The following is a 23,346-nucleotide window of genomic DNA, read 5'->3' on the forward strand; positions in this document are numbered from 1 at the left end:
CCCCCCCCACACCCCGCGGGAGCGCGCCGGGGGTGACTGCGGCGCGGGGGTCTGGCAGCGCCGCGCGCGTGCCCGTGGCGCGGTGTGCGCGTGCCCGCGCCGCCCGGGTGATGCCGCCGCTGGCGGCTCCTGCCTGCGAGTAAACAAACCGGCCGCCGCCCCCAACCCTCCTCCTCCTCCTCCTCCTCCTCCTCCCGCACCAGCCATCATGGAGGCCGCCGCGCACATGCCGAGCAAGTTGACGCGCGGCGGGGGCGCGCCCCGCACGTGCTGCACCCCCCCCCCCCCCCATGTCGCCGCGGCGCCCGCCACGCGTATCGTTGCGTGTCGCGATAGAATGGGGTGGGGAGGGGGGGTGATGCTGTCGCCGTGTCCCAGCCGCAGCGTCCGGGAGCGGTCGGGGAGCAGCGGCGCGGTTGCTGCTGGTTCCCTACCCACAGCCTCCTCCACGCTGGGTTATCTAACGGGGTTAGGCTAAAATAATAATAATAATAAAAAAAGCCCAAATTCCTGGGTTTGTGCGGCTGGTAGGGGGTAAACAAGTGCATTGCTCCACATCTGCATTCTATATTTTTAATGTAATTATCAATTGGTTGGCTACTTGGATATATCTACAAGATCTTGTTTTTATTTTTATGAAAATACGCCTACGGATTGACTCGCTTAACTTTTCCTTAAGACATTCTGTTCTGAAAACCCCACTGTGCCAGGTACCTCCATCTCCAGCCTTTCCCAGGACTGAAGGAACTCGCGGCAGCCTCTTCTGCCTCTGTTTGTTTAGGACCTACCAAAACTTGGCTAATAGGCAAACGTACTTCCCCCATACTTTGCCACATTTTGTACATAGCAATCAATTTCCCAAGGCAAGAGACATGCAAATGAGAGGTCCTAAACTTCTGAGAAAGGACTTCTTAGGCATGACCTGTTGTTTTTGTAAGCTTCTGTATACCAATACGAAAAGCGTGTATGTGAAATAGGGAAGAAAGCTTATTTTGACTTTTAAGATAAGCATACAACTCAAGATCCCGCCTCTAGGACTGTTTTTTTCCTTGTTTGTTTGTTTTATGGCAGGAGCCTTTAAGTTGACCCCAATATCGCTAATTGGATTGGATTGCTAATTATAGCCCACGTGGATCTATTTTGGTTGGATGTGGCCAGTCAGTCAAGTTCAAATGAGAGACAAATAAAAACGGTAGAGAGAAGAAAAATCCCGTTTCCTGGAAAGCTTTGTATCGTGTTTTGATAACTCATTTTTTTTCTAATGTAGATGTTTGGAGTATGCACACACACACAGGTAATACCAGTGAAACTCCTCTCTGAGGCAGTCGATGCTGTGATGCATTCCTGCCTTCCTCTAGCTAGGTTTGCCTTACCTCAGCGGGCCCTTCAGCTTCATGGACAGCTTCATAGAAAGTTGTATCTCAGCATCGCGCTCCCGCACTTGTTTGGCAGTTTGGGGGAAGATGATGCGTGGTTAAACAACATGCTGCTGCGCTACGGGAAGTCCATGTGAAATCTGACACATGCGAGTTTTTATCTTGCCCCAGCTGAAGCAGATACAGTGTTAAGGCTGCAATGGCATTAACTTGTACTAGAAAATGTTGACATCTTGACACTGGAACAAATGCTTTGTGGACGAAAGGGATAATAGTGGTGTTTTTTCTTTAGCTTACCCCCAAACCACTGGAGCTCTGCTATTGTTTGCAACCCAAGCTTCTGTTTGCAAGATGTTCCCAGAAACCATATCTCGACTTCCGACTTCAGTTTGAAACAGCATGTGTCTGAAGTTTGTATAATAACTGAGACATCCTTCAGACTACTTGGAATTTGCCTGCCACTGCTGCCACTGGTTTATTTGGTCTTCTTTCACTTTCTGTGTGCAAATTTTCCCAATTTAAAGAGATAGTAAAGAAGTGGTTTTTTTTTTTTTTTTTTTTATTTTTATTTTTTTTTAATAACTGAAATTCTCAATTGCTTTGGAAGGTATGACACCATTATTGCAGTAGTTCAAATGTTAAAATACATTTCAAATTTCTGTGCTGTTCTTAGTATAAAGAAGATACAGTTTCTAATAAACATATTTGGTTGGAATTTCATTTTGTGCTGCTAATTCAGCAGGAGAGGTTGACTTGGTGTGTGGAAGTCTAACTTTGGTGGCATCTTTGGTGGCTTTGGCATGATGCTGGTTTTAACCAACACTGGAGAGCGGGAGGACCGTGAAATACGCGGAGTGAAAACTTTCTTGTAGTGTACTTCCATTTTGATATGGTTAATGCATAAATGGAGTTGCTTTAAAAGGAACACACTGGACTGTAGCTGCATGCTTAGTAGGGGTGTTAGTTGTCCCAAGTCAGCTAGCACTATGTGCCCAAAGCCCCCTGGTTTGTTTTTCCCAGCTAATAAACTAATCATTCTGTTCAAAGTGTGCACTGCTCCCTTTGTAAAGAATATTGATGATTCAAAGACAGTGGAATGTGTGTGTTCATGAGTTTTATTTACCTTGAAAACGTCACTTTTGTTTCCAATATTTGTATGAAATTTACCACCACCTGTAAGATTGCCCTTCACTCTAGAGTATTAGATTGGCTCTCATTCTGTTAGGATATGCCTATCAAGGATATCAGGGCAGGGATGGAGGTTACTGTCTAACACAGCAGGTCCATCAGGGAGTGTGGCACTCCCTGTAAAGCAAGGGATCTTTGGGATGAGGAGCCTTGTGTCTGCTAGTATGTTGCCTCCTGGTTACATGGAAGGGCTGCTCTGGGTGTATCGGGTTCTCCTTGGTAAATCTGTGGCACTTGTTGCTTGTCTTTGCAACAGGTTGGCAGGCTATATAGAGGACTGTTTTCTAAGCAGTAGTTACATAGTAAATGGAAAAGCTTATTCAAAGTGTTTAACAAATCTATTAAAGCCAGAGAAACAAATGAAACTACTGAACTGGAAAGTTAACTTAGCACTTTCTGTGGTGTAAAATCATCTTTAAAATTTTGGTGTGTGTTTTCTTCTGGGCTACTTGTATGAAGCAGATTCAGGGCTGCTTGTATGAAGAGAAAAATTATAAACGAAGCTTGTTTTAGTTGAATTTCTAATATATACGAATAAAAAACTTGCAGAAAATGCAAGGCTGTTGTAATAGTTGGCATGGCATTTTGTCCTTGTCCTGTAGCTCTACATCAACATTAAGTATGGCAATCAAAGTAGTTTTGGTACATGTGATGGATTCCAAGCAGATTCTGTTTGTCTTTGTTATTTAAAGGTGTTGTTCAGGTGTAGTAGGAAGTTGTGGCAAAGTTGATAGTTTAAAAAAATAAAATTACAAATATCATTAAATGTTCTTGTCAAGGAGGGGAAGCATTTTTGTCCTGTGTATAGACAGATGCTTGCTTTTGGTCATTTTAAATATTTCTTAGATTTTTGATATTAGTGTCAACATGGACTATGTTTAGATTAAATAACTTATGTCTCACATCCATCTTGAGCAACCCTCTTTTTCCATGTGTTTCTATGTGAGTGTTTAGGTGCAAGTCCTACTGATCAAAAAGAGTATTAAGAACAAGCTGTTGCCCTGTGAATTTTTCTGGAATATCCTGACTAAAACCCGGCAATAATTCCCTTAAGAATGCAGCCAGGTCCTCGGTGTTTCATACACGTGGCTGAATGATGTGATAGCACTGTTTGTCAGATGTTACTGCATCCTGTATGTGATGAGGTTATTTGAATGCATCCTACAGTAGGGGCACAGGTGAAGAGCCTCATTCAGCTTTACTGAGATCAGTGAAGGTCTTGCCACTGGATTTTTGTAGGTGTGGGGTAGCAGTAACCTAGAGGTTAAAAGCTTATTTTGCAGGTGGTTTAACCCCACAAAAGTTACACAGTATTTCTCGGTGGAGTCTTGGCAGGCTTTCAAAACAATTTCTAAAAAAAATTCTAAAAAGTAATTTTTTCCCCTAAGCATTTAGTGTGCTTCTTGGGATATGTGATTGGTACGACTTGTCTTGTGTTTTTCTTATAGTTATACTTTTTCCTAAATTTTTCCATATATACTATAGGGCAGAGAATTAAGGTTGAATGTGTGAGTTTCATGCAATCTGTCTTTTTGTATAACATTTGCTGAAGACCTTTGTCTAGTAAGCACTGCAACTAGCCTTAAATGTGTTCAGGTGACAATATACTTTTGAAAAATGAACAGTCTTCATTTATGGTTGTAGAGAATTCATTCTGTGCTTAGAAAATTCAGATCTCAAGCTGTTGATAATAATGCTTTTGAAGATGAACAAGGAGATCCAAAAGCTTTAGATTAGAACTTGGAGTGCAATTCTGGTCGTGCACAGTGGCAGAATTAGCAAGTTCAGCATTTTTTGATGGCTGTGTGGGAAAGAATCACATTTTCAAGCAAATTCAGAATTTAATTTGTACAATACCCAAATAATAAACAAATCCTAATTTAAGGGTTTGAATGAAAGCCTTTTGGTAGACATGTCATTGAACTTTTTCCATCTTGTGTATTAATAGTTTGAGAGCACATTTTTTATTTCAGTACTTTCCTTTTCTCATTACTCATGGTACTTTGTTTACTTCTGACTTTTATTATCTTAATTCTTTGTGGCTTTAATTGTGTGCGCATTATGGTATACGCATTATGGTGCTGTGCTCTACAAAAGTTACTATCTTACCAAGAATCAAGCATATGAGCTTAATGAAGCTCTTAGATATCTTTTAACCTATCTCATTTCAGAATGTATGGGAATTTCTTGGTTCTGTGACCTTTTGCAAATTAGGCAACCTGTTTCAGGGAATTACAGGCTTGAAAATCCAATTTAATTTGTTTTCAAAATATTAAACTTGAGTTTAATTTTGCTTGGTAGCTTGAGACATTACTAAACTATTTTTTTTAAGAGTGAAGGAACTTCATCTTGAAATGGCAAGAAAGAGTATTCCTATGTTAATCCTCAGCAAGTTAAACTTATTATATTTTGAAGTGTTGAGTGAAATATGACTTTGATAGTTATAATACTCAACTAATCCTTAATTTGAGTTCTTTTAAGTCTCAAAACTCTCCCAAGTTCATTTTTTCTTTAATGCACAACTTTAGCCCTCCATTCACATTTATTGCTTTAAATATATTCTTTGGTTGAATTTCAGACCTGTATTCTCATACATTTTTTTTTCTCACTCTCCTGTCTGATTTTCAGTTGTTTTTTTCTGACTGGGGGGAGAGAAAAGGATTCAAAGCATTTTTGTCAATAAAAACAATGCAAACAATGGGTTGTTATTTTTTCATGTGGGATTCTAGACAAACAATTTAGCTACTGTTAGAAACTTCCTTTATACCTTGGTAAACAAAGACAGGGGTGGGTTTGTTCACCTTACCTTAATTGTACCTTTGTCCCTTAAAATAGCTTAATTTGATTAAAATAGTTTAATAGCTTAATTAATTCTAATATGAAAAAGAATCCAGGATTATAGTTTCTTTATTGGCAACTTACCCAGTTGCTAAATCTAACTGAAACATATAACTTAACATATTAAAATTTCAGTGTGACAGCAGTCACAACTGAACTTACCTAAAGTCTCTAACTTGCTTATCTAAACATGTATGAGTTATGTGCAGCTTTTTGACATACTGTAAGTGAAGATAGAAGACTGAAAATATTAAGGCACAAAGCATACACATAAGTGTGCTTTAAAAAGACCTATTTATCCTTTCTAAAGTATCTTTTCTTTCCCCACCACAAAGTGTAAATATTGCTATTTTTGTTATTCTCCTTCTAAGTCCAAGTCAAGGCTTATGAAGTAAAGTTGTTAGGAATGATTTTTAATATCAGTATTCTTAATGACATTGAGACTTTTAGTGCAGAATACAATTCAAAAAAATATTTGCAATGCCTGTTGCAAAGCTTCGATTTTTTTATATTTGTTGTAAAATTTGTAAATTAGAAATTATTTAAAAAATAAAATTAGATATTATTTAGGGGTATGCTTAAGTGTCTTAATTGTGTATACAGTAAGGATTTTATAAATTTATAACGTATTCAGAATGTTTGTTGGTTTTTATTCTATTTCTTTGTATTATAAAACCAGTTAATGTTTTGTGATTTTTTTTTTGTATGTTTGTTTAGAAGTCCTTATAAGTTGAACAAAAATTGTCTTCCTGCAGGTTCCTTTTTCTCAATCTAAGTAGTGGCAGTATTTAAATGAGTCAGTCCTCCTGAGACCATAAGGAGAGACATAATCCAACTTCACCGTTTTTGAAGTATAACAAAAATTGCAGAATATGTAGTTTGTAGAAGCCTATATAAATACACTACTATTTAGATAAATCACTGAACTGGATGTGATTCTTCCATTAGTAATACAGGTTAATTTAATTTAGGAAGTTTTGTAACAATCTGTGTTCTGCAGCATAGTCTTTTGTGTAATTTTTGATGCTGTGCAATGTATCCTCTAATTGTTTGACCAGACTTTCAGATAACAACTTGGGTAGGGGAAGAGGATATGCATGCATTTTTCATATAAATAAAACTTGAATCTCAACCTTATGTCCTAAAGAGAACTCTGTTTTTAGTTTGGAGCCTTCACTTTTTAATTTCTTACTTTGTGATTACAAACAGTACTGACGACTGCTACAGCCTGGTTGGTTGCGTTGGAGGATTCAAACTTTGGAGGATTTGAGAAAACCTCCTAAGAACTTGATCTGGAAAAAAAAAAAAATGCCCCTAAAGCAGAGAAACAAACATGGGTATGATGATAGCCTCTAGAGGATGACGACTAAGAGCTGTTTTTTTTTGTTTGTTTGTTTGTTGTTTTTTTTTTGTGTGTGTGTTTTTGTATTAGTGTTTGTTTTGTGTGTGCAAACATACAATTTTTCAGTGTACCTTTCTGAGAAATGATGTAAAGATGAGGAGATTTGGTTCTTATTATGTTGAAGACCAAGGAATCTCAGTGAGTCAGGCAAAGAGAAAGATTCCCTTTGACACCATCCTCTCTCCTCACCTCCCCAAAGCATTTTATTAAACAAATGGTTACTTGAAAAAGGTAAAATGGCAGTTCCCTGATACATTTAGATTTATATAATCATTGGGTTAATCACTGGGTTGTGAACGGTACGTGAAGTTGTAGGGGTAGTCATTGGAAGAGGTGAAGCTGATACTGTTGGTATTCTCCCTGGTAGCTTAAGTTGGTAAATGTGAGAGTATCTGTTTTTTCTCAGCTCCAAAATTGTTGAAAGTAGGAGCTTCTGTTTATGAAAGTTCTTACAACAGAGACCTGAATCATACAATTTACACTGAATTTATGGGCACTGTCTTCTGTACTCAGCTGTCTCTTGTCACTGGGGAAATGGGAGAATGCCCAGATTCCAAGGGAGTGTTGTCTGCTCTTACGAGTCTTGATGATTATTCACTTGCACATAGTGGTTGTTAAGTGTAGACCTGAAACACTGTTCTTGCTCCTTCTGCTTGGAAGGAAAATATTTCCTTCTCCCCATCCGCTGAGTCTGCGGAGGTGCCTGGCTGCTGCAATGGGCGTGAGTGCCTCATTTAATTCAAAAATACGAGTTGAGAAAAGGTGTCTTCTCCCTACTGAATACTCCATTGCTTCTTTTAAGGGTAGGTCCTTTAGTTCCTAGATGATAGCATCATGAAACAAACTGTTTCTTTGTTAGCCATTGGTCTCAAAAGTTCAAGATGAGAACTGAAAAAGGTTTTGGTTTTTCACCACACTTAGGGAAAACTGTGAGTCTCAGTAGGATTGTTGCATGTAGAAATTTCTGTTTGATCATTGCTCGGGAGGATGTCCTTGTGACCATAACAGCTAGGAACTTAGAATTCTGTATAGTATTAGTCCTTCAGAAGTGTGCTGAATTGTTCCGTGTAACACCAAAATGTGGCTTAACAGTTTTCCAAAGAGGAAAGCAAAAAATGTGCCTTTTTTTACAAGATCCAAAAATAAATGCAGACATTTCATCCTTGTAACTGGTCACAATGGAGTAAATTGTCATAACTGCACCCCAAAGCACAAAGATGATAGGTTCCTGTATTTATTATGCATATTCAGGACTGACTGATACATTGTGCAAAATACATACAATGTACCATTGGAAAATTATCTCCTAAAAGTTCTGTTTGATAAAGTGGCAAAGAAAAAAAGAAAAAACAATCCAACCTGTTCTTCAGTTGTTGGAACATAAATAAAAACATAAGTTAGGTTTTTCCCTGTAGGAAGCAGCTGGAATGCAAAACATCCTCAGCTTCAGTTCTTACACATTTTTTCCCCATTCCATCCTATAGCAACAGGGGAAACTGTAATATTTACTCTGTAACAGCTGCTGAAACTTAAAGTGCATTGGGAGAGCAGAGTTGATGGCTAATGAGTATTTAAGCTCTGTGCAGGCTGTGTAGCATGAACGTTTATGTAGGTTTTCTTGAAATAGCTGGACTGTAGATGGAATGCTATTCTCTTATAAGAGTTCTTGTTCCATATGTTGTAGGGAACTCCTTTATGCCCGTAGAAATGCACCAGTGCATCTTCAGGGTGAAGGTTTCTGTATGTCTGTTTTTCATTAAGGTCAGTTTTCGTCACAATAGGTAATTTTCAAAAGTGTGTTACTGGATGACTTTCTGAGTGAATGAATCTAGCTTTCAGAAAGCCTCAAAGGAATTTAATAAGGGATAATACTACAGATGCTTACAAATGGCTTCTTGAAAGTGTAGTGTGAATGTATAACCTTTATTTTCATTAGTCTTTTAATGCTTCGATTTATCTTCTACAGCTTCCTGTGTAATTCAGATTGACTTTTAATTACCCATTATGGGAGTGATCACTATAAGCATTATGTCTGCATACAACTGTTGATAATTTTACTTAAGTTGTTTCTGGTAGCACTGTGAAGCTGAAACAGAGATAATTTGGTTAGCTTTGTCACCATATTTATCTGATTTTTGCATTTTGGCATTTTTGTTTGAAATTCAATGTAATAGTACATGGAAGGAGTAGGATGCTGTCCTACAGGCATGCGATTGAGGTTATTGGGACACAGGCAGAGATAAAAATCAGTCATAGATCAGATTTTGATTAAATAACACTAACCTAATCATGATCAGTAGATAAATAGGGAGCTTTAAGCATAAATTCATTCATTAAAACTATGTCTACAGAAATCATGGACTTAACGATCAGTATGTGGGCAGACAAGATCATTGCTACTTAGTGCAGAAGTTCACTTCTTACAGCTTAGTCTCTACCAATAAAAATAAATTATTGCACTTTTCATAAGAACACACCAACATGGGGAACTGCATTAGATTAACAGATAGGATAAAAGGAATCACAGCATATGCCAGCCAAAACTAACTATTTTGCTTATTTTGTCTTTAGAGTTGAAAAAAGTCGCTTGTGATCATGTGTTAAGGAATGCACTGGAAGTCTTGTAGGAAAGTCAATCCGAAGTTGGGTGTTGGGATACTGATGTGCTTGCTTGTGCATCACAGCACAGCTGCTATACATCAGTGTTTTTTGACGCTCCCCCTGGTTCTGTAAAGATGTGTGTGCTTGTAGTAGGAACTGATACCGTGCCGCCCTCATCCAGGAAGGCAGAACTGGAAGCTGTGTCAGCTGTGTGCCTCAGTATCTCTCTGTCCGGGCACAGCTGTTGGGCTTTCTTATCACTGGATTGAAGAGCACAAACAAAAGCTCTGATAGAGTATGACCCGGAAAATAACTCTCTAACTAGTGAGGTAAAGGCTGTGGAAAGACATGCTTGTGTTTATTTCTGCCATGCTGACTTACCTACTAATGCAAAGTCTAACCAGTTAAAGCTAAATAGATGAACTGAAACTACCAAAGCCATCTCCTGTCCTTCCAAAACCTTGTATGTAACATTTTCTTTTAACTCTTGTAAAAGCATGAAGGTATATAAATCTGAAGGCAGTGTGTGTTTACATAAACAGAAGTGTCTGGTGTCCTTTTAGACAGAGCGGGGTGTGATGCTGGTGAAAAAAGGTGTGCGTCGCCTACATGGGACTTACCATCATATCTGCCAGTGCCAAGGGATGTCACAGAGGCAGTGCCTTCAAAATTATTTAAACTTTGCACTACTAAATTAAATTATTCAATGTTACAGTTTTTAACTTCAAGTACTTGAATTTCTGCATTTTTTGAGAAAATAAGTGAATGCAAAACTGAAAAATGGATATGCATTTCTTAGTTATGCTGTACTGCATTATTTGTTCTGTGCCACTTGAAAAAATGTTCATACCAAGTTTTATTTTGCACAGCACAGCATCCCTACAGAAGTAGCCTTCCATCTAGCTGCTGTGTGGTGCAAATACACATTTTTCAAATGACAAATAAGAAATAACCTGTGCACGTATAATGGTTCAATTTTTACCCTGTTCTTGGTTGGATTAGAACAGTTTATTTCCCCGACCATTCTCCATTCATTCATTGGTTGCTTTTAGGGCGATTTGTTTCTATCACGTTTACATTTGTTGGTCAGTACACTAAATAGATATATATGTACTGGTTTTTTTAGTACTGAACTGGGCTGTGTGTCCCTGCTCCATGCTAGCAGTGTGTGCAGGTGTGCTCCTGTGTGTACAGCCATAGAAGGGTGTTCCTCCACCATCACAGAAGTCCCTTTCCTAGATCGGCATGATTTGGATGTTCCTCTTTGTTTTGAAGGATGGAGGGGAAAGGCAATCTGCTGGCAAAAGGAGACCTCTCCTGCCCTTTGACCTCTTCCTGCTTGGTTACAGGGCTATTATCTCTTCTTCACAGCTTGTTGGTAGTCTGGGAGCGAGGTGGTTGGAAGGGAGGGCTGTGGCTTCTGGGACCGGAGTGTCCTGTTGTAGGGCTGGCCTCCTTCCGCCCCCTGCAAGCTTTTTTTCTTCTTTATAGGGAAGAGAGCACTCTTGTCACTGCCTGGCTTAAAGCCCTGAGAGAACATGAACTCCTTCTTTTCATAAACAAAACGGTGGCTCTTTTGGTTAATTTGCACTCCTAAAAAGTTGCTTCTTTGTTCACGTACTTGTCGGTACAGCTGTTCCTAAAAACTTAGAGGTTTTGTACTGGCTATCATGTAGTTATAGTGGAAGTAAGAAGGATGTTATATTTCTGTAGCCTTTACTATTTCTTTTTCTTCCCTTTTTTTTTTTTTTTTTCTTTTTAATTAATTGAAACATTTTGAAAAAAGTAACTGCATGGCTGGTGAATTGCTTAATACAGATTTTAACAGTTAAGCATTATAGGTATGGTTATCATCATAAGGCTTTGGTGTTAAGTGCCTTTACAGAACCTTTCCTTCCATTTCCTTTCACTCTTGATCTGATCAATGCAGTCTTAATAATAGAATCACTTACCAATTGCATGGATTCTGACAAATGGGGGAATGGTGAAAGATACTGTGGCTTCAAAGCTGGACCTGTGAAGCAGTACTGGCACCGTTTCATTTAAAGGCATCCTGTGCATCAGTACAAGGAATTTTATTGTGTGTGTTTTATAATAGTGCCACGTGACTTAAAATGTAACACATTCTGGGTCTGTTAAGTAGCAAGGTGTTCATGGAAAATGTGCTGTAAGACTATAGAAATATGATTCCATTATATGGTTAATTAAAAAAAAAAAAAAAAACACAGATTTTTAATATGAGCTCAGTCAGCGGAAGACATCAACAAAGACTTTTTTTGTTGGCTGTCAAATGCGAAAAACAGAAAAGACTTAAATTCTTTCTCTAATATTTCCTTCCAGGGTGACTCATCAGTAGAAATTGGGAAGAGCAGTAGAAGAGAAGCCAAACAGACAAGCTGATAACTCAAAGAAATACTCTTTTGAGTCGGGGGTTCAGAGTGGAGCCATCATGAGCGATGTTACCATTGTGAAGGAAGGCTGGGTTCAGAAGAGGGGTAAGTTTTACCTCTTAATGCAAAGCTCTTGTGGTGTGTAGCAGGCTGTGTACAGTGGCATTGTACAGTTATGTTGGGAGCATTCTTGATTTATTTTCTAGTCTGCAGCAAGCTAATCTGACCATATGGAATTAATGGCCATTAAGGCTTGGGTCATGTTAATACTTAACCCTTAGCACTGCCCCTGTTTTACGCGGGTAACTGACAGTAAGGAGGAAGCTGGACTTGGTAATTCCCACTTAACCTTGCTGCTGCAGCTCCTCTTACCCCTGTATCAGACTAAGTAGGCAGTGGTGGCAGCTCTTGGAAGTAGGGACAGAGGTGCACAGTTGAAGGTTGCATAGAAGCTGTTGTGGGTGCAATACTTCATGTGAAACTTCCTCGATGCCAATATGTGGCTCAGCTTATATTACATACTCAAGTAGTCCCTGTAAAATCAATATACTACTTGTGTAAAGCTCAGCATATATCTAATTACTCTGCAGACCTGAAAGCCATATGATTAAAGAGTCTGTTCCTAATTATAAGCCAGTCTAAAGTAATATTTTTTGTTACACTTAAATTCCTGTGAATTCTTGAGATGTCACTTCATAATCTGTCACCATGTGATTTGCAGATTTGGGAAGGTTGCTCTATGTTACGTTTTGAATGGGAAGCCTCTAGAAATAGATGGCATTTACACCATGTAATGGACTTTGAATGAAATCTTCCATAATTCATTCTGCTTTGCTTTGGGTTGTGGTGTTGCACAAGAATATTTCCAAAAGAACATCATCTCTCTTGCAGAGAGAAGGTGATCTGGATTACAGGGTGATATATGCCACAAGCTTCTGTGATTATAGCCCGGAAGGATTTAGACTTGAAAAGTGTGAACAAAATTGTCCTTTAATTTAAAAAGAAATACTTTGTTTCATTAGCAGCATGCAAAGACAAAGATCATTATTAGCTTTCATATTGTAGATTGGCATTAAATGTTAAAGAAGTCAAGAGAATGAGAGAAGTTTATTATTCTGTTATTACTCCTGCATAACTGTATTTTGGTATTTCATTGTGGATATTGCAGATGAAAATGGGCTAACCTACATGAAGCTTAAGGCCTGCCTCCCGTTTTGGAGTATATATTTTTAGTATATAACAAATCAAATTTTGCATGGCAGGAGCTATTTAAAATTTTAAATTGTTTCTCCTTCCCAACTTGTTGTTTGCTCTGTTTGGTTATCTGATTTCCCTTGTTGTTTATTTCACGTAATTTCTTTCAAGCATATTATAAAGTGATTAGGATGATCCAAATAGTTCTCTCTACATAATCTAATATAAATTGCTCATTCTTACTAAAACCTGATATCAACTGTGATACGCATTAATAACTGAGGTCCAGAAAAGGACTATAGTTTTGTACAGTGAAACTAAATGTCTTAGTGAATATTTGAAAATCTGAAATGTAAAGTAAAAGTTTTCCCTCTCATGCTGTTTTGCTAATCTATTAATTAAAGAAAAGCTGATGGATTTTGCATTTTGATGTCAGTTTTGTTAAGTATTTTATTTTCAAAGGTATTTCATGACATGCACTTTTTCCCTCATTTTAATGAACTTTGAGTGAATGTCTGGTTGTTTTATTCCTTCTTGCTATGGGTAACTTTGTGTTTGTGTGTGTGTGTGTTTTCTTTCTATGCTTTCTAATATTTTCCTAAATTTTTTGTGACTTATTATGGTTGTTGGTGAATTAAAGTGTTTTGTTTCTGAAAAGAAGAAAAGTGTAGCAGGATTTTTCAATGTCAAAAATTTGTAAGCATTTAATTCAATGGTTATACATTTCATGTAATTACAGATTCTACCCTGACCTTGCTCTAGAGACAGAGTTGCTAAGCACATTTGTTATTGTTGCCAAGGAAAAGTATCTGAACTTAATCTAAGCTCTGAAAGTTGGAATTTGTGCTCAGAGTACACTGTCAGCTGAATATTCTCTCTCTCTACAAAGAGGCATGGTGGGACTGGTTAAAGTTGGACTGCTTCTGCAAGCTATAACACTGTTACGGTTTTAAAGGCTGTTCTCTGGTCATCCCTACTTAACACTTCTTGCTTCAGTTCTCTGAGTGATTTTGGTATGTACAAACTAGGTTCCTCCTGGAGGAAAGCAGTGTGGAATCTCCTCTCCAGGTATGCACTGAGTAAATTCCAGCCCCTAGCTGAGGCATAAAGGTACAAACCAACAGCTGGTCCTTTGGAAAGCCCTAAGCCATGTGCATGGTGTAACATTCCTTTTGAGGCACCAGACTGAATTTAACTTGAAATAGACTTGTAAACCCTATATGCTGTAAAAGCAGGGGCCTGGGCACCAGCTGTTTCAGTTGACTGATCTGCTTCTATTATGCCAAATTACTTGGTCATGTGGATATAGCCTGGGACCTTTAAAATCTATTGCCTTCAGCAGTCAGGGTGGTGATATACGTCAGGGTGGTTTGTGATGTAAGGAAAAGAACAGAGCAATCTCTTGCTGCAATTCGGATCCCAGTCAAGGAGTGTGAGCATGACTTGAAAGTATGGGGATCAAGTAGAGTTTTGAAGAGCCAGCTAATAAGATAGTTCCTGTAACTCGCCTATATGGCCTGAGTATAGAAATGAGATGGGAGGACTAAAAGTTGAGCTGGGGATCTCTAAGTTGAAGCTGAGATAGGGGCTGCAGAGGAGAAAGTCTGTTAGTGCAGGGTATTGTGATTCTTAATGGCTGTGAAATGCACTGAGAAAATGTTTGCTTTATTATCCTTTGTGCTGTATCCATGTCAATAATAGAGGGCTGACAGTCGTACATTTGTAAGTCTTTAACCCTGCTCTTGAGCATAAAGAGGCAATGTGATTCTACATGATTAGCCTCAATGTTCTGTGAATGCTTAAATGACCAAGCTGTTAAAGTATTCCTATTTTAAAATTGTTCAGCACTCAAAGTAAAGAGATGCCAGAATTAAGTTTACTTAATTAAGGATGGTCATACTTAGGCTTTGAGTAGTCTTCACAAGATGTTTCTGTGCGGTGAGAGTAGATGACACTGAGGAAAGGTAAGCTGTTACATGAGCTTAGGTGAGCAAAAGGTGACAGGCAGAAGGTGAGAACTTCAGATGACAGAAGGAAGTGAAACCCAAGAGGAAGCCAAGTCTTAGAAGCGAATCTCAGTGAACCTCAGGAGCCATCAGGTCTCCTCATATCATAGGTGAAAGGAGACCCTGAAGCACACTGGCTGGGCCTGCCTGAGCAGGTGATGCGGTCCAGTGAGAGCAGAGCCAGAGAGTAAACTAGTTGGGTGATGAGGACTTGGTGCCTAGCTGCACTCATGGCATTTGCAAAGTGAAGTGCGTGTTACTTTGGTCTGGCTTCGGACTGCTTCTGTGCCCTGTTAGCAGTGGTAATGCTCCAGGGTCCGTCTTGTGGTTCACTTTCATCTGAAAGGAACCAGGTTTGGGCACTCCCGGACTGCATCATTCAGCAAAGTGCATTAGCTGGGGTGATAAGAAGTTTTGTTCTCCTTATCTGAACTAAAGTACTAATACAGATGTACCCTGTGAGACATCACAACTTGTCCAAGCAAGAGTCAGATGTATGGTTTGGGGTTTTCTGCTGGAGTTTTCTGGAGGGAGTCTCCGCTCAGTCAAGAGAGCAGTGGGAATGCTTTTTGTACAGACGGTCCTGTGTTTGTCTGTGACTTGCTGTCTCGGATCTAGTGATAAGAACCAACCATCTCATGGCCTTGTGTGCCTGCGCTGTTGGAAAGATAATGTTGCAATTTACTGTCCCAGTGTGTTTTGTTTCCGAGAGGATAATCATTTTTGTTTCTTCTCTCTGTTTTCCCACTATTCCTGTGGCCAGATTAGAATACAGATGTGTTGTCTTCCTTTGTGGGTGTCCTTTTTAAATGACATCAGTGTTCTTTCCTTCTAATGCATATAGGTGAAAGGGATGTGATTTTGATGAAGAATCTGAAATAGACTGATCCAAACCCTCCTGGTGACACGCAGAAGTTATAACATGTATTTAATATTCATGCAGTTAGTGTAAGGACTCTGCGGAAATTGCTAAAATTACGTTTCCATTTTGGATTTGCTTATGTGCACAATGTTTTGCACAGTGTCTTTTCAAATTATTGTAAGATTTAGTATTTTTAATTTTACTGAAAGCAAATTGAATGTCTTACAGAGTGGGGATATATTTTGAATTTATCAGTTTGGAAACAGTTGTTTTTTTAAATGGATGAACATGTTTAGTATGATTAGAGCATATCATTACAAAAGAGGTTTTTATGCATATAATTCAGGTGGTTTTTTTTCTTTAATGCTAGTTTCACAAGTTGTAGAGCTGACCTTGTCTGTAGTCTATAATAGTCACAACAATTAGATTTAACAATCATTAATAACTATGCTTAATTGCAACCTAATTTCTTTATATATAACCTGTGCACAAGATTTCAATTAGTTTAAACATATGAAAAGTTTTAAGAGTCTGTGTTACCATGTTATTAAAAGATCATTTGGGACAAAGAAAAAATTGACACAGATGCTAACTTTTTAAAGGACCCAGTTTTAAATTTAACATGTCAACTAACTTTATTTTGTGTGTATGTTGAAAGAGTAAGGGTTTTTCATTGGGGAAGAGTATACCTAATGTGTATAATGTAACAAGATGGCTAAATCATTAGTAAAAGGCAAAACAAAATGTTGTCAGTTTAAGTCTGTGCTTCTATTGTACTTCAATTACCAGGCTTCTGTTGGACTTCTGCATTCAGGTGTGCTAAATTAGACAATGCTGTTTGTCATGGCCATGTTTACCTTGCTTTATTAGATATTTTTACACAAATTAGATAGATAATGAATCTGACTTGTTTGTGGGGGCGACATTAGTCTCAATTTTTGATGTCCTCATTTTATCTTGCAACATTAATATAAAGTACTGAAGTACTAGTCTACCAATTTTATAGAGAGGGAACTGAAGTATAAAGTTGCTGTAACTTAACCGTGATAAATTAAGAAGTTTGATATAATGAGAAGGCAGTAAAAAACAGATGTCGTGAAGCTTTCCTGTAATGAGATTGTCCTGTAATGATTGCATCACTTGAAATACCATAATATCTTTTTCACTCAAATGCTATTTATTTATTTATTAAAAAAAAAATATAGCTTTTCATAACTTCCTGGTATCTGGAATACAATTACCTGAAGTAATGTTAGTATTTCTAAACTCATAGAATAAGATGTGTTTGATTTATTGTGATGAGAGATGAATTCAACTGCCTGTTTGTTCTCATTTCTGCAATTTAAGAAATGATGTGATCATGTCTTAATCATGTTGAAATCATGGGATTTCACAAAATAACCATGTGGAAAATATTTCACGTTGTTGTATCTACTTATGAGAATAAATAATGTGTTGGAATAAATCTGTTGTCCCAGGTAGGAATCAAATTTATCTTTAAAATTTGAATTGTTTACAGTTTTACAGTAACTTGTCTTCTATACTCTGCCCTCCCTCCCGAAATCCTGAAAAAGCACTAAGTAAATTAATGGACATTGGGGTTTGCAGTTGAATCAAGACCAAAAATATGTTAATTTTGGAAATACACATGAGAACTTGAATTCATGTGGTATGTTTTTTTTGGGTGGGGGCAGGAATGCCTTGATTGAAAAAATAATCTCAGAAGTTATGGTACTAATTGAATGTTATTCACAACCTGTCAGAAATCTTGTTTGCAGATTGTCTGAATTATTTGAGTAGTTTAACACACCTCTAACAAAGACAAATTTAAATAGACTGCCTTGAACATCTGCTACAGAAAGTAGAAGAAATTCAAACTATTTTTTCTGATTGTCTTAGCAAATAGTGGCTTTAGGTAAAACCTTCATTGATGAACCACTTGAAACTAAGTCTTTAAAGTTCCATTAAAACTTTTTTTTTTTAATGTTCTGGTTTCAATATAACTGTAATATGGCCTTTTCTCATTTCTAAATCATTTCACAGCTGAAATTGTGATTGGTAAAAATTATCCTCCTCTAAAGCTGTATTGTAGATGATAGTGGCTAAAATTCTGCGCATGTTCTTCGATTAACTATATTAGTTCCCACTAATAATACATCAGATAGAAGATGCAATATCATCTTCAGAGCAAGAAAGGTGTTATCCTGTGTTTAAGAGGATATTATTAGTGTGTAACAGTCACGGGAATATCAACATGTTTGACCTTGGTGCTATTAATTTTCAGATGTTTGTTTTTTGCAAAGTTGAAAGATTCAGTACCCAAACTGAATCCCTGTTATTCCCATCCTTCCAGTGGTTGGTAAGGCATGTTTCTGGGCTTAACACCTTGGTCTTCACGGTGGGGGGAAGAGGAAAAGGGAGAAATCATTTGGCCTCTCATATGTCCTGAGATTTATGGTGGAAAAGTGCTTCTTCTATTCTGACAACAGGTTGCTTGTTACACAGGAAAACACCTAGGCAGTGTTTTTTTTGGAGTGTTCTGGATAGATTTGCATTATATTTTCTTGCATGCCTGTTCCAGGTCCTATGTACTGAATGCTGCTGTAGTGTTTGTGTTCTGAATCTTTTCTCCAGTCACTTGTATTCCTTCCAGTTTGTTACCCATGAGAGCAATACTTTCCAAGAAGCAACGTTAATGCTCTTGGTTGCAGGGACTGGAAAGCAAGGCTCTAACAATTCAGCGTCCTTTTCCTACTTGTGCTCTCACGGTCTGGCAGTGCTGCATGACCAGCAGATTTTGAAAGTATGCTGTCAGGGAGGACTTTGAGGAACTGTTTTTCTTATACATGTTCTTTATTAAATAAAACATTTTTTTTTTTTTTTTAAAGCTTAAATAGTCACTTTACCTAATGCTTTCGGCATCCTGTAGTCTGCTGATGAAACTTAAATCCATTTGTGTTTATGCCACTTTCACATTAAGATTTCATTCTTGTCCTAACTTGTTTGTAATAACAGAGTTTTTGATATTTCACTAGAAGTCTTCTTCTCACCTCAGCTGGGCTGATCAGTTTATGCCTCTGTGGGACCCACTCCTTTTCTACTACCCTGCTGTAGTTGTCAGAAACATTAATGAGGTCAACAGCTGTGGCTTGAAACTAGGTCCTGAAGGAGTTTTAAGGCTGGAGGGAAAAGTCAAAGGTCTAGGGCACAAATATCAAAGAGACACTTGAGACTGCAAATTGAGATACTGAAAAATCCAATTTGGGAAGAGATCAGGCTAGCGATGATTGAGAGAGTGAATAGAAGGTGGAGGACAAGAGAAGAAGGTTTTGTAACCACTCAGCTGCTCTCTTGGTTGCTTTTTGTTTTCTCAGAGCAACTGCTGACCCTTCATGAACGTCTGCGCAATCTATTGGCAAAATGAGATGCTTTCTTCCCCAGCAAATATGGAAGGAAGGTGGTGGTAATGCCTGGCATCTATTCAGCCAAAAACTTACTGAGAGTTGAGTGATCTTTCCCAAACTGCAGGCAAAAAAGAGTTGCTCAATTTCAGCAGCATAGACCTTGCACTGTGTGGGAGGGATTTCCTGGGTCTTGGGGTAGGTCTCCATTAGCACATACTACAGCACAATAGGAGATACTCACAAGCTGTCTGGACACAGTCCTGGGCAACCTATTGGAGCAGGGGCTTGGACCTCCAGAGGTCCCTTCTAACCTCAGCCATTCTGTCATTCTGTGGATCTTTCGAGTGGAGCAGCTAGTGCTTAGATTTTGATGTCCATGCTGTTCATGTTTCCAGCGCTTTGGTTGGGACTCATTGTCCTGTGCCTTTAGCAGTGGGAATGTATTAAGAGCAGTTGCATTGTAAGCCAGAGCTTGTAATAGTTGGTAATGCAGAGATTTACTTCAAAAGTATACTCCCTATCTGTAAAGCAGATGGACCTTCAGTCTCATTTTTTTCCAGCCCTCTTCAGTACCATCTCTAACTGGGTACTCTGTGCTATTTATTGGTATTTATTGGTATTATTATTATATACTATTAATAATAAATATTATTGGTATTATTGTTTACTTCCCTTGCAAATCAGGGCAGTGCTAGCCTACTTTTTAGTAAGATAACTTCAGTAAGCTAACTACATTTCTTTGTAATTGGATCCTTATCATCAGACTGATGTCCAGTTTACCATAAATTCTGAATTTATTAGTTTGCTTTGTTACAGAGTACTTTCTCAAGAGCGACAGGAAAATACAAAATGAATGTATCTGATACCAGCACACAGATAAGAAAATGCTTGTTCTTTTCCAGTTAGATTTGGAAATTCATTTGTGAAATGTTGGGGGATAGTCTTCACAATATTTATTTACAATATGGTAGCATATTACTAGTGTGAAATTAGAAAGTCCCTGCTTTCATTAATGGTTAACATTTTTACATTGAAATTCCAAATTGTGTAATCCTCAGTTACATTTGAACAGTTGAAGTGTAAAAATTTTACTGTAAAAAAGAAAAACACCGTATTTTTCACAGATTGCTGCTAACTAGGCCTAGATAATGAGAAACACACAACCGGAGAGAGATCTGGTAGCTACTTTATATGAGTGCTCTGTGGTTTTGGCTGCAATGAATGTGGGGACAACTATCTAATGAAGAAAGATGCGCAAGATGGTAAACTCTGTGAAGAACTGGGCCACCAATGTCTTAAATTTGGCACTCAGTGTTACGGATTTGAATTTGTCCAAGCCACAGTTTCCTTTTGATAAGATGCAAATAGTATTGGTACTTCACTTCAGGGGCTTCCTGAATGTGAGTTTGGTAGTCCTTGTGAAACTTGAGGTGCTTCACATTGCAATATTCGTGCTTTTGAAAATGTAACTTTATATAGAAAGTAGAATGAGCTTATCAGTAGCTGAAGTTAGCATGAAGGAGAAGCAGTGGATAATTTGTTTGTTTTGTTTCTCTTTCTGATGTTTTGCAGAGAAAGAGGTGATATTTGCCAGGGGCGTGCAAAGGGAGGAGTTTGCAATTAGGTACAAAAATAGTCCCTTATCAGTTCTTAAGGTTAGTTTTTTTGCTAGATGTCTTGCAGAGCAAATGGAAGAAACCCCTGATGAGCTTTCCCTGGGTGAGGATTCCATAGGAACATGGTGACATCTGCACCTACTTGTGTGCTCTTCTGACCTGATGAAACTGCAGATGTATTAATGGTCTAACTTTTACACACATGAGAATACTTACAAAACAGTGTATTATTGTACAGCATTGATTGCTTTACTTTAAGGCTAGTGTTCACTCACTTTGTTTTGAACTGTGCTGGCTTTTATAATATCATGCCAGTTTATGCATGCTGACTAATACATCGGAAACTTTTCTGAACAAGTTTATTCTTATCTTGAGAAACAGCAGCAGCTACTGAATTTTAATTAGGATCCCGTGAACTTGCCCCTGATAGATGCAATCCCATGTTTACTTGAAACTTGTATTAAGTGGAAGCTGTTGCTGAAATGGGGGAAGTGTCATGTCCTCTTCTTGCACTGTTGTGTTGGCATTTGTGTTCATAATGGTCACAGGGTGAATCATACCAGGAAATTTTTCTGGCTGAAAACTAACCTATTTTTATTTTCTTAGCTAACTTTCAGATGGATCATTTCCCTGATCTGACTCACTGCGTAGCTGCACAAACAGTAGTGCTGGCACAAATGAGAATGAGAGACCAGAGGTGTGGAGGGGCAGGGCAACTCCTGGTAGCGGCAGCCTGCACCTTCACAAGAGTGAATTGGTTATGGAACTGTACCAAAAACTCAGACTATGACTACAGTCAGGCTGTAGCACAAAAACTTTGTATTTTGAGATTTTTCTTTTTATTTCTATTTTTATTTTTATTTTTTTGTAATTCATGTTTAGAGAAGAGCAATTGACTTGATGTTGGTGCTGGTCCCAAATTTGATTGAAGTAAAAAATGCTTTTGGGAGGTTAGCTAGTTCCTATTCCCATAGGTTTATAGTTTTTAAACAGTAACTTGTAACAGAGTAGTGACTTGCATAATGTCTGAAACGTTAAGCAATGTCTTAATCCAAGTGACACAGTGTGGTGGTTTTACCGTGCTAGGCAGCTGAACACCACAACCGCTCTCTCACTCCCCCTCCTCAGATGAGGAGGGGAAGAAGTAAAGGAAAGAACAACTCACCGGTTGAGATAAGGATAATTTAATTAAAGAGGAAAAAAATATTAAGGAAATATTATTATTAAACAGTTCAACTAAAGGGAAAAAAGGGAAAGGGGAAGAGGGAGGGGGAAAAGGAATAACAAAACAAGTAAAGGCTATGTGGAAATGCAGAGGAAAGAAATTACTCTCTACTTCCCACAAATGAGCGATGCTTGACCACATCCTTGAAGCAGGGCCTCAATGCACGTAGCCGATGTTCGGGAGAAGGACAGACATTTTTGCAATGAGAGCCCACCCCTCCCCTCTTCTTCCTTTTTCCACCTTTTATTGCTGAGTGTGACATCATATGGTATGGAATATCCCTTTGGTTGGTTTAGGTCAGCTGCCCTGCTGATGTTTCTTTCTCACTTTTGTGCCCACCCCCTAGGGTTAGAGAGAGTCCTGATGCTGTGCCAGCACTTCTCAGCAGCAGACACGACACTGGTGTGATGCCACTGCTGTTCTAGCTACAGGTGCAGAGCACAGCACTGTATGGGCTGCTGCAGGGAAAGTTAACATCCCAGCCAGACCCAGTACACACAGTAGCTTTGTAACCCTCTTGGTTTTAGAGTTTGAAAGTTTTTAAAAAAGAAGAACTAAAAAAATCCAACAACAACCACAACAAAATAACATCCAAAGGTTATATTAGGTACCCTTTTGAGGCAGCTAAGTTTGTTGGCTTTTGGGTGTTACTCAAGATTTAAACTATAGATACTGTTCTCAGACTTCATAATACATAGACTACGTTGGTGGATGATCAGTAAAACTTCAGATAATGCTAATTTTTATGCCTCTTGCATTTTTGCAGATTTTCTGCAATATTACTGCTACATATGGTAGAATTCTTATAAAAGTAAGTTTTGGCTGAAATACGTTCTTTGTAAACCTGCTTTTAGTTTTGTTTGGTTATATACCAAAATTTGGAGGAGGCTTAAGATCTTTCTGATTACATCACACACAATGAATATTCTATTTTTGTTATAAACGTTTGTATTTGGGATCCCTGGAAGTTTTTCCATCACAGTGAAAACTTTACACCTTTAGCTTACATTACGTGCATAGAATTTTATGTAGACCTGCTGTTGGTACCTAGGGTCTTATGTAGAGCTGATGAACTTTCCCCTCGCTTGATCCAACCATCCTTTCTCCTGAGGAGACAGGGAATTGCTGTCACGTGCAGCAGCTTGGGCAACCACGCTGATGTTACACCAAACAGCGTGCACTGGCTGTGAGATTTATCTGTATTTTCCAGGTACTTAGAAACATGTTGTAGTTTCCTCTTTGCT

General features: G+C 38.3%; 1 protein-coding gene across 1 annotated transcript in view; it reads left to right on the forward strand.

Moving 5' to 3' along the window:
* AKT3 (AKT serine/threonine kinase 3) overlaps nt 1–23,346 on the forward strand; it is a 151,596-nt gene that overhangs the window by 666 nt on the left and 127,584 nt on the right. Inside the window, exon 2 of the mRNA XM_035320807.1 lies at nt 11,746–11,900. Coding sequence (XP_035176698.1) covers nt 11,855–11,900 — 46 coding nt within the window. The 5' untranslated portion in view covers nt 11,746–11,854. The remainder of the gene's footprint in view (nt 1–11,745; nt 11,901–23,346) is intronic.

Source organism: Oxyura jamaicensis, chromosome 3 (genome assembly GCF_011077185.1).
Source record: "Oxyura jamaicensis isolate SHBP4307 breed ruddy duck chromosome 3, BPBGC_Ojam_1.0, whole genome shotgun sequence".
Taxonomy (NCBI): Eukaryota; Metazoa; Chordata; class Aves; order Anseriformes; family Anatidae; genus Oxyura; species Oxyura jamaicensis.